This window comes from Piliocolobus tephrosceles, chromosome 10, assembly GCF_002776525.5.
Source record: "Piliocolobus tephrosceles isolate RC106 chromosome 10, ASM277652v3, whole genome shotgun sequence".
In the NCBI taxonomy this organism is placed as follows: domain Eukaryota; kingdom Metazoa; phylum Chordata; class Mammalia; order Primates; family Cercopithecidae; genus Piliocolobus; species Piliocolobus tephrosceles.
In genome coordinates this window covers 67,911,694-67,930,454 of record NC_045443.1, presented here as the reverse complement: position 1 = coordinate 67,930,454, position 18,761 = coordinate 67,911,694, and the positions used below count along the sequence as shown (strand labels likewise).

The following is an 18,761-nucleotide window of genomic DNA, read 5'->3' as shown; positions in this document are numbered from 1 at the left end:
TTCTAGGCTGGTCAATATTTAGAAAGATATTTGGATCTTAATGGGCAAACTAATGTCCTCTGCCAGATTTGCTCTTGGTTCTCCAGGGTCCTTGGGGGCCTCCCTCCAGAGCCTCCTAACCAGTCCTGTTTGACCAGATGGTACCAAAGAGTAACAATAACAATAATAATGGTTGACATTTATGGTATTGATATGTGCTTGGCTGTGTGCTAAACATGTTAAATGATTGTCCCATTTATTTCTCACAACAATGCTGTAAAGTAGGAACTATTGTTTTTATTGTCGCATCATTTGCAGATGAGAAAACTGAGCACTGCAGAGATTATGTAGTGGGGTAAAATATCTAGTAAGTGGTGGAGACAGAATTTGTCTTGACAACAGTGTATGCTGTCTTTTTCCCTCTTAACACACTCTGGTCCCCCCGGTAATGAACTTGGCACCACTCTCTCAGCTAGCTGGGGTTCCCTTGACATTTTTATTTGACTTTACTCTTTTTTGGTAAACTAACTCCTGCTCAGCAGTAGGTATTGTCACTTAATGTATTATACCTCCTGGGAAAACAAATGGGTACTGGAAAAGAAATATCTGAGGCACGATAAAATTTTAAAGAGTTTATTTAGTAAGAAGCCAGTCATACATTGGGAAACACCAGACCAAAAGAGGTTTAGTGTTCCTATGACAAAATGCCAGAGGCAAGTATTTATTGAGAAAGTGCAGAAACAAAATAAAGAATTTATTTGGTTGGTTTGCAATTACATAAATGCCTTTTTTCAGGTACCGTATTGGAAAGTCTTTAGTGACATAATAACATGTGAGTTGGGTGCTTATGATTGGCTGGGGTTATGGTTTAGTTCTAACATAAGCATTTATCAGATATGAACCCAAGTTAAGTTTCACTTCTGTTTGCAATTTAAGGTGCATGCATATTGGTGAGCACCTGTAGTCCCAGGTACTTGGGAGGCTAAGGAGATCACTTGACCTGGGAGGTTGAGGCTGCAGTGAGCCATGATCCAGCCAGGATGACACAGTGAGACCCTGCCCTAAAAAGAAAAAGAAAAAGTAAGAAAAAGAGCACCCCTGTTTCTCACCTCCCAGAAGCACTTTGTATCGGGAACTTTGTATCGGTAATATAGATACAGACCAGCAAATCCATGAAACCTATCTGACCTAAGGGCTTCCTGGAGTCCAAGTCAGAACTCTCCTGAGGATGAATTACTAGAGAGCTGTCTTGAGAGTTCCATAATTAACCTAGCTTTATTCATTTATTCCATAAATATATTTTGTGTACAGACACCGTACTAGCTTCTTAGTTGTTTCTTTTTTTTTTTTACTATGACCAGCCTATCTAAAAAACTGTATTTGCCAGGCATGGTGGCTCATGCCTATAATCCCAGCACTTTGGGAGGCTGAGGTGGAAGGATTTCCTGAGCCTAGGAATTCAAGACCAGTTTGGGCAACATGGCAAAGTTCTATCTCTAAAAAAAAAAACAGAAAAAATTAACTCAGTATGGTGGCATGCACCTATTATCCTAGCTACTTGGGAGGCTGAGATGGGAGAATCACCTGAGCCTTGGAGGCTAAGGCTTCAGTGAGCTATGACTGCATGACTACACTCCAGCCTGGGCAACAAAGCAAGACCCTGTATCAAAAATAAGAAGAAAGAAGACTCTGTTGACCTTTGTAAGAATGGATTAACTGTTATAGAGCAAATGCTATCCTCCCGCCTCAGCCTCCTGTGTAGTTGGGACCACAGGCATACACCACCATGTCCAGCTAATTTTTCTTTTAATTTGTAGACAGGATCTAACTATGTTGCCCAGGCTGGTTTCGAGCTCCTGAGCTCAAGTGATCCTCCTACTTTGGGCTCTAGTGTTCCACTCAGCACTCCCAAAGTGCTGGGGTTACAGGCATGAGCCACTGCACCCAGCCAACAGAGTATTCTACATATCAATATATGCAGTAGGACATTTATTTAATATTTTCAAAGATGATTATGATGAGTTCTTGAATTTGAACCAGCCTCCAGTGAATGCATCCTGGAATACCTTTTGCTTTCTTTTGGCCTAGAGTTTATCTGTTTTCACATGACATGAAAATAGCATGACCTGGGTTATTCATTTGACAAGTATTTACCTAGGACTGGTAAGTGCTTTTTATTGTTACAAGTAGAAGAAGCCTATGCCATTATGCTTGTAGGTCTTTAAAGGACCTACAACCTAGTTGGAAATAATTTTAGAATGGGATTAGATAGTATATAACATGATACCAGCTTACTCATATTAAAGACCCTACTTTGTCTCTTTTTCTATATTTTTAATGCCTTAGATAAAAAGATGTAAGGGATCCTTGTTAAATATCTGGGAGACACAATGCTGGGAGTGAGAAATGGAAGACTAACATTGACTGATAGATAGTGATGCAGTAAACAAGAGCATTGTGCTGAAACTAACAAATTGAAATTAACAAGAATAAATAGAAAGGCTTGCATTTAGTTTCAAAACTTCAGTAGCATAATTACAGGATGGAAGAAAGCTGTAATGTCCACATTCAAAAAATGTCAGTTGGCTTTTTATTTAATCTACACCATCAGTTAATACCTTAAAATACTATGGAGCACCAGGCACTGTGTAAGCCTGGTGGACCTCACCACCTGATGCACCCGCAAACGCAAATCTATTGGTCTCTAATGTACAGCTGGAGGAGAAAATAAGCCTACTTCATAGATCTCATCAGGAGGAGACACAACACTCTAAGAAGGTCGTATTTGATAAAATAGCCTGTAGAAGAGGGAGACTAGAGTGGTGAGTGACAGAGAAACCAGGCTGTTCAGAAATACTGAGTGACCACAGGATGTTTAGTCTAAAGAAGAAAAGATTATAAGACTTTGATGGCTGTTTTCCAGCCTTTGGAGAGCTGTTGTGTGACTACAGGGGAGCCTTAAGACTTCTTTTGGGTTATTTCAGTTGGACCAATGAGGTGAAAGTTAGAAAGGGGCAAGCTTCATGTTGATGTCTTAAAAGTTTTCCTGCCAACCTTGGAAAAGCCTGCCTCTAAAATTGCAAGATTTCTAAAAAAGCTATATTTTCAGTGACTAGAGTAGATGATCTCTAAGGATTCCGCTTTTTTTTCATTTTTATTTTCCAAATTAAGTGGGAGGTAAGAGAATTTTTCATAATACCTTCCTGAAGCCTTCAGACCTGCAAGAATTTTGCCAGCCCACAATTAATGAGTATGTTTCTCCATCTTCACCACCTTCACTGGCTAAAACAACCTTGATTTAGTGAACAGAATGTCATAGTAAATATACTCCAACCATTAAATTACACCACTGGCCCACTTAGGGCAAAACAGTTATTAAAATCTAAACTGTGTCTCCATTCATTCACCAGTTGGATATGTAAATACCAGTGCTGACCAGAACATACAAGAAGGGGAAAATCTTGCCTCAAAGTGAGGTAAATGGTGAGAGGAAGTTGACAGACCAGAGCCTAAGAGGTGGAGCACATAGAAGCTTCCACATACTGTCTGCAGCTCAAGCGGGAGTAATGGTGCTCTGAGCTGTGCAAATGCCAGAGAAAGGGAGGCACCTCTCAGCTCCCTGGAGCTACCCTAATATTTACTGTGGTGGTGTCTCCCAAGCTTCACAGTTCAAGCCAGCATCTTCAGAACACCTGCTATGATTTTAGGTGAGCCCAGATGTCATCATACAGTTAAGAAGAGAAACCATTACCACATTCTCAGCTGGCCATTTCTGTTGTTCACTTCTGACCAAGGAATACTTTGCCCAGACGGTTGCCTTCAGTGCAACAAAATGTACAGTTCTAGGGGAGAAAGACCAATCAAATACTTCTGTCAATAAGTTGCTGTCACCAAAAACTGTGAATTTACCTCTTTATTTTTTGCCAAATACATCATTTTGACATCATGTTAATTTTCCTGGGGAATCACTGTTTAAAACAGGGAAGTTTTACTGCCTTTAAAATTGACATATGTTGACAAATAAACATAGATACAAGCCCAGTTTTTATTATTACCATTAACTAGAAGTCTTGTTACAGTGAGACAAGATATCTTGTTTTTAAGTTGAAGTGCCTAAATAATCAAAGTTATTTTGAATGATACTAACAGCCACTTGGAAAAATCTGGTTAAAACATGGAGTTAAACTAAAAGATAAGATTTATTGCATGATTGCAGAGTTACAGAGACTTTACAAGACTTCAAATAGTTACCGACAGTGATGCTTTTATACAGTGAGCAGGAATAGTAAGTAACATATTAATGTCTTGTAACTTTGTCAAGCTAAAAAGTCATAATTATAGGGCTGGACGCCGTGGTTCACGCCTGTGATTCTATCACTTTGGGAGCCCGAGACAAGAGGATCACTTGAGTCCAGGAGACCAGCCTGGGCAACATAGTGAGACCTTGTCTCTACAAGAAAAAACAATCAAAAAATTGTCCAGGTGTGGTGGTGCCTGTAGTCCCAGCTACTCCAGAGTCTGAGGTGGGAGAATTGCTTGATCCCAGGAAGTCGAGGCTGCACTGAGCTGTGATCATGCCACTGCATGACAGCCTAAGCAATTCGGGAGTCCTCGTCTCAAAAACCGAAACAAAAAAAGGATCATAATTATGAAGGGGGAAAATGTGATATAGGTATTACGTATATAAAAACATAATGAGAAGCACCATTATTTCTCATGAAGCCAAGTGCCTTCTATGAATCCATTGACAAGAAGGGTGCTGAGCAGCTAATGATAATGGTAATAACCGAGAGGAAAATGCCAGAGCAGAGCCAATTCCCTTTTTTCAACTCATTTAAGGACTCGCCCACTATTGTGTTTAGACACCCAGTACACCCAAAGGCTAAGGTTGCTTCCATACAACATATTCAAATAAACCATTCCAAGGTAGACTTATTTTTACTTGTAGAAAGAGCAACATTTTGCAGATGAGTTTGGTTTGGTTTGTCTCCGTCAATCAATTTTAAGCCAAATGTATAAACCATTTTAACACGAGATGAATCATGAGGCACCTCAGAAGTAATATCAATACATCAGCTACACTGAATCTCTTTAACCTTCACAGCAACCTTACAAAGTAGTTACTCTTACTATCCTGCTTTAAGAGAGTAGGAAACTAAAGTGCAAGGGGTTTTGGGAATTTGTCCAAGAACATCCGGCTAAGAATTGGCAGAGGAGGGATTTGAACTCACCTTGGCTGATGCCAAATCCAAGTACTTGATCATTAGACTTACCACCTCCCCAGTAATGTTACATAAGTAAAATTAATCACATGCCTACTGTGCGCCAGGGACTGTGTTAAGCCCTTTATATACATTAGCATGTTCACTTTGATAGTTGAGACATTTGGACACAGGTTAGAGGAATAACAAAAGAACCACTAGGTCGACTGTTCTATGTGTCTTTGACATAACACCCTAGCTTGGATGTAATCTCCGTGTTACTTGAAATTGCAAGATTTTAGCAAAATGAAGTTATTTTGTGATTTCTTCCTTGCAGAGGTGGAATGGTGCAAACCAGTGAGCAGTATGAATTTGTGCACCATGCTCTGTGCCTGTATGAGAGCAGACTTTCAGCAGAGACTGTTCAGTGAGTCATTGAAGACTTGTCAGACCATCAATCTCTTGATGTGGGTGATTAGTCAAATTACCCACCCAAGGCTTCTAGAAGGAGCTTCCTGCAATGGAGGGAAGGAGAGGCTTTGAAGACAACGTATGGCATGGGTCGTGGAAGACTGGGCAACATATTTAAGATTGCCAGCTCCTTGTGTATATGAATGCATTTGTAAGCATCCCCCAAATTATTTCGAAGGTTTTTTGATGATGGAGGTAAGATAGGTTTCTCACACAGCCTAAGGCAGATTTTGTTTTGTCTGTACGAACTCTATCTGCCACACAGAATGTATGTATGTAATATTCAGTAATAAATGTCATCAGATGATGACTGGATGAGCTGCTGAAGACATTCGTATTATGTGTTAGATGCTTTAATGTTTGCAAAATCTGTCTTGTGAATGGACTGTCAGCTGTTAAACTGTTCCTGTTTTGAAGTGCTATTACCTTTCTCAGTTACCAGAATCTTGCTGCTAAAGTTGCAAGTGGTTGATAATGGATTTTTAACAAATAGGTCTTTGTTTTTGAAAAACAAAAATCAAAAAGCAGTAACTATTTTATATGGAAATGTGTCTTGATAATATTACCTATTAAATGTGTATTTATAGTACCTCCTATCAAACAATTACAGAGCACAATGATTGTCATTGGGTATATATGTATTTACTCTCTCTTATTGGTCATAGAGGCGGCTTCTGCTCCAGAACTCTATCCACTGTATTTCTACATCGTGAGTCATTTTACTTTAAAACGGAAAAACAAATTTGTAGCAACTATGAAGTATCAAAAATTTTAACTACGTGTCACTCTTTTGCTAAGAAGGGATTTTTGAATATGCTATCTACCTGGACTCTCTCTCTCAACAAAATGTATATGCCTTCAGGAATGATATAACCTGTCCCATTTTCAGAGGTTCCTTATAAGGACATTTCCATGTATGTCCTTACATTTCTGAAAGGTTTCAACCTTCAAGAGACAAAAAAATTCAAATAACTACCCTCAGCAAACACTAGCTGTTCTGCTCAAATATGAATTTTTGATGCAGCAATGTTGACTTTGTTTCATACTGCCAATAAACTCTTAATACTAAACACTGAGTAAAGCATATTCTTTTTTTTTTCTTTCTTTTTTTTTTTTTTCTAGTTGGAAAGAGGCCATCATCTGTTTGGGGAAGACCAAAGTACATAATGTGATGGGTTTAATTTTAGTGTCTGCATCTCCCCAGTGAAGATGACGATCTCAAAGTGTAATATTGTCATCACTTGGGAGATAATGATCTAGAAGTGCCATCATTATGTGGTTTTCCTCAGTAGACTCGCAGCATATCATTATACAAACAGTACGTGTTTATGTCTTTATGTCACTTGTCATAGACCCTCATGAATTACATGGCTTGTGTTTATTCAGCAGAATCACATCACCTGAAGAGATGTAATGTTTCAGGAACATTCAATTATCTAAGATTACAATTCCTTTCTTTCTTCTTGAGGTTAAGAAGTAGTCACACGCCAAAGGAAAGGTAGGTGAGTTCTTAATGAGATTTACTCTGCCCTTGAAGGCTGGAATATTTTCTACATAAAAAAAAAAAGAGAGGTAATCATAATCCCTTCTTTCTAAGGAAACAGACAAAAGGACACTGGTGTAAAACTTCCCCAAACAATTCAATAGGAGGAAGTGCTCGTCACTGACTTTTCCCCCCACCATGAAGGCACATTTCCTTCCTAGTCTTTGCTTCTCTTATCTGGGAGAATTTTTTTTTTTCCCAAGCGAAGCATGAACAGTTGCTAAGTGGAAAATGGAGGCTGACTTTTACATGGTGATTCTTACCTGCTTGATCTTCAGGAACTCAGGTGAGTGAGTCTGCCTCAGTTTCCTGAGGCATTTCTTCCAGATCTAGCCAAGGAGTCTCTGGTCTTTGAAAAGTGTCTGAAATGAGGTGGAAGGGGCCAGGTCTCCATGGCAGTTTAGCCAAAGACGATGAAAAGCGGGAATAAAAGGAGCCAGCTATGCCCACACTGTTGAGATTTCTCTCCGAAAGAAAATAAATGTTCTCCTCTCATCCTCCAATGCTTGAGGCAGCCCCTGAAATGATACATTTAGAGCAGAGCATAAGGAACCCCGAGGAAAAGTCTGTGTTATATAACAGTCTGTGGCTTTCCCCAAGCTTTTTTCCAACCCGGTTATAGTTTTATTTTCTTTTGTGTTAAAGAAAATGGAAGAAATATGATTAAAGTGGGTGATGAAATGTAGTGTGTTTTATTTGGAAGTTGTCATTTGGCAAGGCTGAACATTTTCATGAGCGAGCTGGGCAATTTAAGTAAAACCTCATTGAAAATTGTTTCTGAGCCAGAATATCTTGCATTTTAATACTGATGTTTAGCAATCGGATGTTTAATTTTCTTACATTAGAAAATGATGATTTTTAAAAGATCTATTAGTATTTGAGAGAAAACTGTAGATATTGTCATAAAATAGAGAAATGTTCCTCTCCATGACTAAAGGAAATTTAGTTTGTGATAATCAATACTTTCATGGGCTGCAATTAGCTAGGAGGTTGTGCTTGGAGAAGTGGGAACATTTGTTTTATTTTTTGATAAATGTATGCAATTTTTTAAAATTGTTATTCAAACTATGAAATTTATATACAAATACTGCAATGTGAATTTAAAGACTGGAAAAAGGGGTACCTTTTTAAGGTAGGGGAGGAAGGTTATATCGAATATGTCAAATGTTTAAAAAGGGAGCTGAGCGTTTCATAACTTCAGCATATCTAACTAATTGGGCTAAAATATACTGTATACTTTGGATGATTTTGTTTCTTTCCAGGCTTCCTTTCATTTTCCAATAAGAGGTGTGTTTTTGTCCCCTAAAGCATGTGAAAATTTAAAAAAAAAAAAAAAGATGGGGCATTAAGTGTGACATATTGACATTTTACATCGTCAGCTTTGGAATTTTAAATCACGTGTTAAATATGCGAGTATTCACTTGAAATGATAGCAATAACAAAATATAAGTAAAACTAGTGATTTTATTCAGCTCATTTGTGGGTGGGTTCTTCCGTTTTCTAATGGGCCTCATAATTTGCTACCTAGTGCTTTATGAGCTTTTCATCTTCCAGAAGGGTTTCAGATTGTCCATGTCCAGAAACAACAGTGTCTTTTCAAAAATGAGAAAGTGGTCGTGGGCTCATGCAATAGGACCATCCAGAACCAGCAGTGGATGTGGACTGAGGATGAAAAGCTCCTTCATGTTAAATCTACACTATGCTTGGCCATCTCCAACTCCTCTCGTGGCCCCTCCCGCTCAGCCATCTTGGACTGCTGTTCCCAGGCACCCCGATGGACCTGCTATGATCAGGAAGGCTTCCTTGAGGTGGAAAATACGTCTCTCTTTCTCCAGAAACAAGGCTCCAGAGTAGTGGTCAAGAAGGCCAGGAAATACCTCCATAGCTGGATGAAAATAGACGTCAACAAGGAGGGAAAACTGGTCAATGAAAGCCTCTGTTTAAAAAAAGGTGAGCTATTCCTTTCAGAACGAATCCTGAAAGTCTTTCTACTAAATATCTTGGGTTTTTTTGTTTTGTTTTGTTTTGTTTTTTTACATTTAAGGGAAGTCCACATGCCCCAACATATTTCCTATGGAAGGTTCATAAGCTAATGGAGGTGGATGGTGAAGTGCCCAATGATGGAAGACTTCATTACCCTCATTAAAATAAGCCCAACTTTTTCTATTGCTTGTTCTTCCTTCCCTTCTTGTCTTGCTTCTTTTATTAATTCCACAAATATTTCATGAGCCTCTCTTCTCTGCCAATAATATGGTTAAGCACTGTTAGATGTAGGAATATGGATCTAGGCATATACACAGCATATATATGTAATGACTAAAGTCAGTAATCAGGAAATTATTAGATTTTATTGACAGACACTTCTATTTGCTGATTATAAGAAATTATTAGAACATCAGAATGGTGCTTGATAAGACTGGAAGATAGGTGTGTTTTTGCAAATCTCTTATATTGATGTTTAGGAGTAGATATCTTTTGGAGGTAACATGCTTTTGAAATGTTAAGAATCAATGGGAAGCCATAGATTTTTCTAATTTATTGACCATTAATGGATATAACCCAGATAATGGACACAGGTAAAAACATGTTATATACATGCGTGAGCTCCTGGTGCAGGACACAGTTCAGTCCTGAGCTAGGAATTTTTCTTGTGAAATATATAGGCAGTTTAATCTTCTCTTGAAGTTAATCATGTTATTGTGTATTTACTCCTCTATTAGAGGTTTGCTTTAGGAAGTCATGAAAGATAAAACTGATGAATCACAATATATTAGGCAACAATGGACCTTACAAAGTATGGGAAAAGTTATCAAGAAATGAAGCGCCTCACTAAGAAGACAAATTTGTCAGAGTTAAGTAATTTGTCCCAGATCTATGATTAGAGCCTAAGTTTTTAAACTCTTTGTTCAGTGTACATTTCACTATACCAGAGATTCTCAAATGCTTGACCGCAGACTTGCCCCATGACTTGCATAAGAATCACGTGGGGTAGAAAAGGAAGGGCTTACTAAAAATACACATTCCCGTAGCTAATGCATGCTGGGCTTAATTCCTAGGTGATGGTTGATAGGTGCAACAAAGCACCACGGCACACGTTTACCTATGTAACAAACCTGCACACCCTGCACATGTACCCCAGAATTAAAAATACAAATAAAAAAAAATACACATTCCCAGGATTCTTTCCCACCATTTTTCCCTCTACAACCACCTCCAAGATTCTGTTTCAGGAAATCTGGATTTGTGCATAATACTTGATATTTATTAATCACCAGAAAATTTTGATCCATAATCAAATATGGAGATCAGCATCCACTGTATTGTTAAGTCTTTTCATTAGGTATTGATTTTTGAGGCCTATATTAGTTTTTCCACCATGGTAATCTTTGGACAATTTTTTCTCATTCATTCTGTAAGTTAAAACAAGCATTTAACTAGATACCAGTTGAACGTGTTACACTTTTCTACAATAAGGTGTATGCTTTGTTACAATAAAGGTTGAGAGTTATAGTTTCTATTCTTATATCATTTCTGCTTATGAGAATAAGATAAAAAACCAATTAGAAAATTAAAATTTATCAGAAAATATTCAGCATATAGCACCAATTTGTACAATACCTTTCCTGTGGTTCATCTATGAAGGCCTCTCCTAAATAATATAGAAACATTATAACTATGCCATTTGTAATATCCAGCGTAATGGAACATTACAAATATTCCATTTGGAATATAACAATTCCATTTGTAATCTTCACAAGAAGTGAGATTCATCCCCAAAGCCCAATCAAACCTTATCTAACATAAGATTACTTAGTTGGAACTTTTAAAAAAAGTAGATATGGATTCAGTGGTGAGTTATTCAAGACAAAAGATAATTCGTAGAAAAACTACCTCCTATGACCCTCATACAAATGTCTAGTAATGGACTTCAAAAATAAGTTACCTAGAATAAGCCATTTGCAATTAATCACTGAACAATGCTATATTCAAAAAAATGCCTGATAATATGTGTTGGGGAAAGAAATGAATTTCTAGAAAAAGCAGAAGTTGAAATTTGCACAATTGTGGTACAAAAACACCCTTATATTTGTGTATACGTAAGTATAACACATACTTTTGCTTTAACACAATTATAAGCTAACAGATACATTTTTCTGCTCCATCTTAAATGCCATTGTGGGGTTTTTTTGTTTTTTGGTTTTTGTTTTTAGAAACAAAGTCTTGCTGTGTTGTCCAGGCAGGGGAGCCATGATGTGAACATAGCTCACTGTAACCTCCAACTCTTGGGCTCAAGTGATCCTCCCACCTCAGCCTCCCGAAGTACTGGGATTACAGGCGTGAATCACCATGCCTAGCCCTGATAAAAGATTAAGAATGATACTTGTAGACCTATATCATGAGAGCTCACTGACTTGCTAGAGTAGAGTAGCTACTGTGAAAAATTAACCGAAATGCATTCATATGTTTGCAATGAATGATTCCAAATCATTGTTTAAGTTGATAACTAAGTATTATAATCTAAAGCAGCACAAATACATGTGTTGTTCATCCATGGGATGTGAATTTTTTTGTGTGTTCTTCAGTAAAAGAAAGCAGACCTATGAAGGTAAAACTCTAAACCACATGTTTCATATTTGTTTCATAAAAGACACATTAATGATTGTATTCAAGTTTCCAGGTAATATTTATTTAACACCTACTATGTGCCAGAGCTTGTGCTAGTACTAAGGTACCCTCCACTAGGGATTTTTAACCCAAGCTGCATATTAGACTCACATGGCAGCTTTTAACTAATACTGGAGTACAAAACCTCTAAGCTGACTAAATCAGGTATTGTATTTTTAAAGTACTTTCTAGGTGATTCTGATGTGCAACCAAGGTTGAAAATCATTAAATACGTCTTATTCCTTAGAGTAATGGGGAAATCAGATAAGTAAATAAATAGGTAATTGCAATAGAATATAGAGAGAAGAAAGTACTTTCCTTTCCAATATATGTCCTTGCCAGTATGTCACATTAAGCACTCATTCTTTTTTTAAAAAAATTATACTTTAAGTTCTAGCGTACATGTGCATAACGTGCAGGTTTGTTTCATAGGTATACATGTGTCATGTTGGTTGGCTGCACCCATCAACTCGTCATTTACACTAGGCATTTCTCTCAGTGCTATCCCTCCCCGAGCCCCCCTCCCCCGACAGGCCCCAGGCCCCGGTGTGTGATGTTCCCTGCCCTGTGTCCAAGTGTTCTCGTTGTTCAATTCCCACCTATGAGTGGTACATGCGATGTTTGGTTTTCTGTCCTTGCGATAGTTTGCTGAGAATGATGGTTTCTAGCTTCATCCATGTCCCTGCAAAGGACATGAACTCATCATTTTTTTTTATGGCTGCATAGTATTCCATGGTGTATATGTACCACATTTTCTTAATCCAGTCTATCATTGATGGACATTTGGGTTGGTTCCAAGTCTTTGCTATTGTGAATAGTGCCACAATAAACACATGTGCATGTGTCTTTATAGTAGCATGATTTAGAATCCTTTGGGTATATACCCAGTGATGGGATGGCTGGTTCAAATTGTACTTCTAGTTCTAGATCCTTGAGGAATCGCCAGACTGTCTTCCACAATGCTTGAACTAATTTACACTACCATCAACAGTGTAAAAGCATTCCTATTTCTCCACATCCTCTCCAGCATCTGTTGTTTCCTGACTTTTTAATGATCGCCATTCTAACTGGCACGAGATGGTGTCTAATTGTGGTTTTGATTGGCATTTCTCTGATGACCAGTGATGATGAGCATTTTTTCATGTGTCTGTTGGCTGCATAAATATCTTCTTTTGAGAAGTGTCTCTTCATATCCTTTGCCCACTTTTTGATGCAGTTGTTTGTTTTTTTCTTGTAAATTTGTTTAAGTTCTTTGCAGATTCTGGATATTACCCCTTTGTCAGATGGGTAGATTGAAAAAATTTTCTCCCATTCTGTAGGCTGCCTGTTCACTCTAATGGTAGTTTCTTCTGCTGTGCAGAAGCTCTTTAGTTTAATTAGATGCCATTTGTCTATTTTGGCCTTTGTTGTCATTGCTTTTGGTGTTTTAGTCATGAAGTCTTTGTCCATGCCTATGTCCTGAATGGTATTGCCTAGGTTTTCGTCTAGGGTTTTTATGGTTTTAGGTCTAACATTTAAGTCTTTAATCCACCTTGAATTAATTTTTGTATAAGGTGTAAGGAAGGGATCCATTTTCAGCTTCCTACATATGGCTGGCCAGTTTTTCCAATCACCTTTTATTAAATAGGGAATCCTTTCCCCATTTCTTGTTTTTGTCAGGTTTGTCAAATTTCAGATGGTTGTAGATGTGTGCTGTTATTTCTGAGGCCTCTGTTATGTTCCATTGGTCTATATCTCTGTTTTGGTACCAGTACCACGCTGTTTTGGTTACTGTAGCCTTGTCATACAGTGTGAAGTCAGGTAGCGTGATGCCTCCAGCTTTGTTCTTTTGGCTTAGGATTGTCTTGGCAATGTGGCCTCTATTTTGGTTCCATATGAACTTTAAAGTAGTTTTTTCCAATTCTGTGAAGAAAGTCATTGGTAGTTTGATGGGTATGGCATTGAATCTATAAATTACCTTGGGCAGTATGGCCATTTTCGCAATATTGATTCTTCCTATCCATGATCATGGAATGTTCTTCCATTTGTTTGTGTCTTCTTTTATTTCGTTGAGCAGTGGTTTATAGTTCTCCTTGAAGAGGTCCTTCGCATCCCTTGTAAGCTGGATTCCTAGGTGTTTTATTCTCTTTGAAGCAATTGTGAATGAGCGTTCACTCATGATTTGGCTCTCTGTTTGTTATTGGTGTATAGGAATGCTTCTGATTTTCGCACATTGATTTTGTATCCTGAGACTTTGCTGAAGTTGCTTAATAGCTTCAGGAGATCCAAAATCTCAGCCCAAAGCTGAGACTATGGGGTTTTCTAAATATATAATCATGTCATCTGCAAACAGGGACAATTTGACTTCCTTTTTTCCTAATTGAATACCCTTTATTTCTTTCTCTTGCCTGATTGCCCTGGCCAGAACTCCCAACACTATGTTGAATAGGAGTGGTGAGACAGGGCATCCTTGTCTTATGCTGGTTTTCAGAGGGAATACTTACAGTTTTTGCCCATTCAGTATGATATTGACTGTGGGTTTGTCATAAATAGCTCTTATTATTTTGAGATATGTTCCATCAATACCTAGTTTATTGAGAGTTTTTAATATGAAGGGCTGTTGAATTTTGTCAAAGGCCCTTTCTGCATCTATTGAGATAATCATGTGGTTTTTGTCATTGGTTCTGTTTATATGATGGATTACATTTATTGATTTGCATATGTTGAAACAGCCTTGCATCCCAGGGATGAAGCTGACTTGGTCATGGTGGATAAGCTTTTTGATATGCTGCTCGATTCGGTTTGCTAGTATTTTATTGAGGATTTTTGCATCGATGTTCATCAGGGATATTGGTCTAAAATTCTCTTTTTTTGTTGTTGTGTCTCTGCCGGGCTTTGGTATCAGGATGATGCTGGCCTCATAAAATGAGTTAGGGAGGATTCCCTCTTTTTCTATTGATTGAAATAGTCTCAGAAGGAATGGTACCAGCTCCTCTTTGTCCCTCTGGTAGAATTCGGCTATGAATTCATCTGGTTCTGGACTGTTTTTGGTTGGTAGGCTATTAATTATTGCCTCAATTTCAGAACCTGTTATTGGTCTATTCAGAGATTGCACTTTTTCCTGGTTTAGTCTTGGACACATTATGCATCCAGGAATGTATCCATTTCTTCTAGATTTTGTTTTATTTGCATAGAGGTATTTATAGTATTCTCTGATGGTAGTTTGTATTTCTGTGGGGTCAGTGGTGATATCCCCTTTATCATTTTTTATTGTGTCTATTTTATTCTTCTCTCTTTTCTTCTTTATTAGTCTTGCTAGCAGTCTATCGATTTCGTTGATCTTTTCAGAAAAACAGCTCCTGGATTCATTGATTTTTTGAAGGGTTTTTTGTGTCTCTATCTCATTCAGTTCTGCTCTGATCTTAGTTATTTCTTGCCTTCTGCTAGCTTTTGAATGTGTTTGCTGTTGTTTCTCTAGTTCTTTTAATTGTGATGTTAGGTTGTCAATTTTAGATCTTTCCTGCTTTCTCTTGTGGGCATTTAGTGCTATAAATTTCCCTCTACACGCTGCTTTAAATGTGTCCCAGAGATTCTGTACATTGTGTCTTTGTTCTCATTGGTTTCAAAGAACATCTTTATTTCTGCCTTCATTTTGTTATTACCCAGTAGTCAGTCAGGAGCAGGTTGTTTAGTTTCCATGTAGTTGTGCAGTTTTGAGTGAGTTTCTTTTTTTTTTTTTTTTTTTTTTTTTAGACGGAGTCTCGCTCTGTCGCCCAGGTTGGAGTGCAGTGGCCAGATCTCAGCTCACTGCAAGCTCCGCCTCCCGGGTTTATGCCATTCTCCTGCCTCGGCCTCCCGTGTAGCTGGGACTACAGGAGCCCGCCACCTCACCCGGCTAGTTTTTTGTATTTTTTTAGTAGAGATGGGGTTTCACCATGTTGGCCAGGATGGTCTCGATCTCCTGACCTCGTGATCCGCCCGTCTCGGCCTCCCAAAGTGCTGGGATTACAGGCTTGAGCCACCGCGCTCGGCCTTGAGTTTCTTAATCCTGAGTCTTAATTTGATTGCACTATGGTCTGAGAGACAGTTTGTTGTGATTTCTTTTGTTTTACATTTGCTGAGGGCTAAGCATTCATTCTTAAAAAAAATGTTTCAAGTGTAATTTTAAAGTTGCATATTTTTAAACAGTCTTTTGGGGGCACACAAGAGTTTATCATATTAATAGTTTAGCTATCACCATTATTACTAACTACTTCTTCTTCCTGATTATATAAATAAATGTTTCAACTTTGTGCAAAGTGTTTAATATCAGAACAGTAAACGAAAAAGGAAAAATAAAGCTTTCAGGACTACTTTCAGGAATGCCATGAATAGTTAGTGTATGGCATCATAAATTATTGCTTTTGTCTTCTGTGCAATCCAAGTATAATTTTTAAACTCACCAAGCAATCAAATGTTACAGTTGACCAGGCACAGTGGCTCATGCCTATAACCCCAGCACTCTGGGAGGCCGAGGTGGAAGGATTGCTTGATGCCAGGAGTTCAAGACCAACTTGGGCAACACAGCGAGACCCTATCTCTAAAAGAAAAAAGAGTTACAGTTGCATCTATTCCAGCAAGAAATAGTACTGGCCCCAAGCAGACAATAAAGGTTACAGTGGTCCAATTAATGAAGTTTTATGAATCTATCGGATGGGGAAAATTTCTCATGCCTTGGCCTTCACATCTGTATGGAAACAGGGAAATTTACTCAAAGGAAATTACTGGTTTGCTACTAGATCTAAGCAAATATTCCTTGCCAGGGGGAAATTAAAACATTATAAACTTGGAACTGGTTTCAAAAACATTCATGCAAATCCATTGGCAGATAGGCCATGTCTATGTCATTTGAGGACTTCTAGTTGAAGGGTGCAGAAGCCCATCCATGGTTTGGATAACTTTTTGAAGGAATGTCAAGTCTCCTTACATTTATAAAAAGCTAGCCAATTGTCTAAAATTGTTATTTTTCACTCAGACATTTCATATTGTGAAGAAAGTAACACTGAATATAGAATGTCAGCCAGCCAATCAGCATTTATTCACCATTCAATTCAGATTTATTGATTCAAATCACTTCTTTATCTGAGGGCAGGAATTTTCTTTTTTAATTTCAAGGGCAGCACTGGAAAGCAGGCAAATATTTGTAGGCAAATTTTCAAGTGTCCCTGATATAGCTGAGCTGGTGAAATCCCTAAAAGAGATTTTGCTGATGAACTACACCATATTGTTGGCAGGCTCAATATAACGGCTAGTTAAAGTAATTGTTTAGTTGTAGTGATTTGGGAGAGGGAATAAAATGTGTGAACATTGTAAAAGATAAGCAATCATATACACCCTTGGGAAAAAAGTTTTCATAGAAGTTGTTGGCTTTAATGGCTGGCAGAAGTACTTGTGGGGAAAAACAAAGCAAAACAGAAAGTGCCTTTTGTGTATAGAAACCCTATTTGGACTAAATTGGCTGTCACAGTCATTTTAGGGTTTTTCTTCTTGCATCATTGTAGCAACATGGGCCTTGTAGTGGACCATTTTTAAATATAATGTCTGAAAATAATGTTATCAGTGATTATTGATATATGATTTATGTGATCACTGAAGATAGCAGGTATAGCATCCAGCATTCCCCAACCATATTCAACCTGTGACAAATCACTGAACTTATCAGGGCACACACAGGGCTATATATGACTCGCATGGGCCCTGGGTTCTTTTGCCTCTGTGGTCCCTTTCCTCTACTGAAAAAAATAAAAGTAAAATAATAGATTTTCATGTAGCCTAAAATTCTCATTTTTCCTCATCTATGAAAAAGTTAAAACGTTTTCTTTGACTCTAAAGTTTCTGTTTTATTTTCAAACAAATTAAATGATTGTGTTGCCCTAAAATTATCCTGGGCCCTAATCACTGTGCCTGTTGTGTCTAATGGACAAGTCAGTCTTGCGCATGCCAAGTTATCCACCCCCTTTCCAGCTCCCCTTTCCCTGACTCTGTTTAGTCTCAGATTCGACACCTCTCCTTATAGCCTGATAGCCCTGAACTTTGGAGCCACTCTTCCTCCTCCACCCAGTATGCCTTACTTCCACCCTACTATTTCAGTCTTTTCTCCTAAAGGAAACATGGGGTATCAGGTAAAACAAGCACATCTTCATAATGCAACACATGGTAGAATTGTTGAGTAATAGTTGGCTGTTGAAACATATTTCTTTGCTTTAGTCAGCCTTTCAATTTTTTTCATCTAATTTTTCCCTGTGCTATGCTTTAGTGTTTTACTATGCTATGTCTTGGTATCAATTTCCATTTATTAATTTTACTTTCCTTCTAATCATGGGTCTTTAAAAGTAATTTAGATATGTATTTTTAGGTGTATAATTATTTCACTAATTATATTTTCTGAAATGTTAATTATTCTTTTAACCCTTTCAAATAATTACTTAGTCCATTATCATTCCCATCTGTTCCAGTCAAATCTTATTTAATGCACACACACACGTATGTGTGTGTGTGTGTACAGTCATCCCTTAGTAACATAGAGGGTGGGTTCCAGCACCTCCTGCAGGCATCAAAATCCAAGGATGCTCAAATTCCTTATATAAAATGATGCAGTGTTTACATATAACATACACACGTTCTCCTGTATACTTTAAGTTATCTCTAGATTACTAATAACACCTAACACAATGTAAATATAAATAGTTGTTGTATTGTTTAGCAAATAATGACAAGGAAAAAATGTCTGTACCTGTTCAGCACAGATGCAACCATCCATTTTTTTCCTAATATTTTTGATCTGCAATTGATTGAATCCACCGATGAGGAACCCGCAGATTCAAAGAGCCAACTAGATAGATAGATAGATAGATAGATAGATAGATAGATAGATAGATAGATAG

General features: G+C 37.8%; 2 protein-coding genes across 5 annotated transcripts in view; both read left to right on the top strand.

The window, feature by feature from the left end:
• Positions 1 to 6,727, top strand: part of PTPRR (protein tyrosine phosphatase receptor type R) — a 292,728-nt gene extending 286,001 nt beyond the window's left edge. For all 3 annotated transcript variants that reach the window (XM_023226530.1, XM_023226531.2, XM_023226532.1), the window contains one exon: positions 5,518 to 6,727. In XM_023226530.1, the coding sequence (XP_023082298.1) occupies positions 5,518 to 5,611 (94 nt within the window). In that variant the 3' untranslated portion in view covers positions 5,612 to 6,727. The remainder of the gene's footprint in view (positions 1 to 5,517) is intronic.
• A 110-nt stretch (positions 6,728 to 6,837) lies between these two features.
• PTPRB (protein tyrosine phosphatase receptor type B) overlaps positions 6,838 to 18,761 on the top strand; it is a 126,854-nt gene continuing 114,930 nt past the window's right edge. Inside the window, exons 1-3 of one of the 2 annotated variants that reach the window (XM_023226528.2) lie at positions 6,838 to 7,153; positions 7,249 to 7,480; positions 8,749 to 9,144. In XM_023226528.2, the coding sequence (XP_023082296.1) occupies positions 7,426 to 7,480; positions 8,749 to 9,144 (451 nt within the window). In that variant the 5' untranslated portion in view covers positions 6,838 to 7,153; positions 7,249 to 7,425. Of the gene's footprint in view, positions 7,481 to 8,748; positions 9,145 to 18,761 lie in introns of both variants that reach the window. The other variant, XM_023226527.2, reaches the window with a different exon arrangement.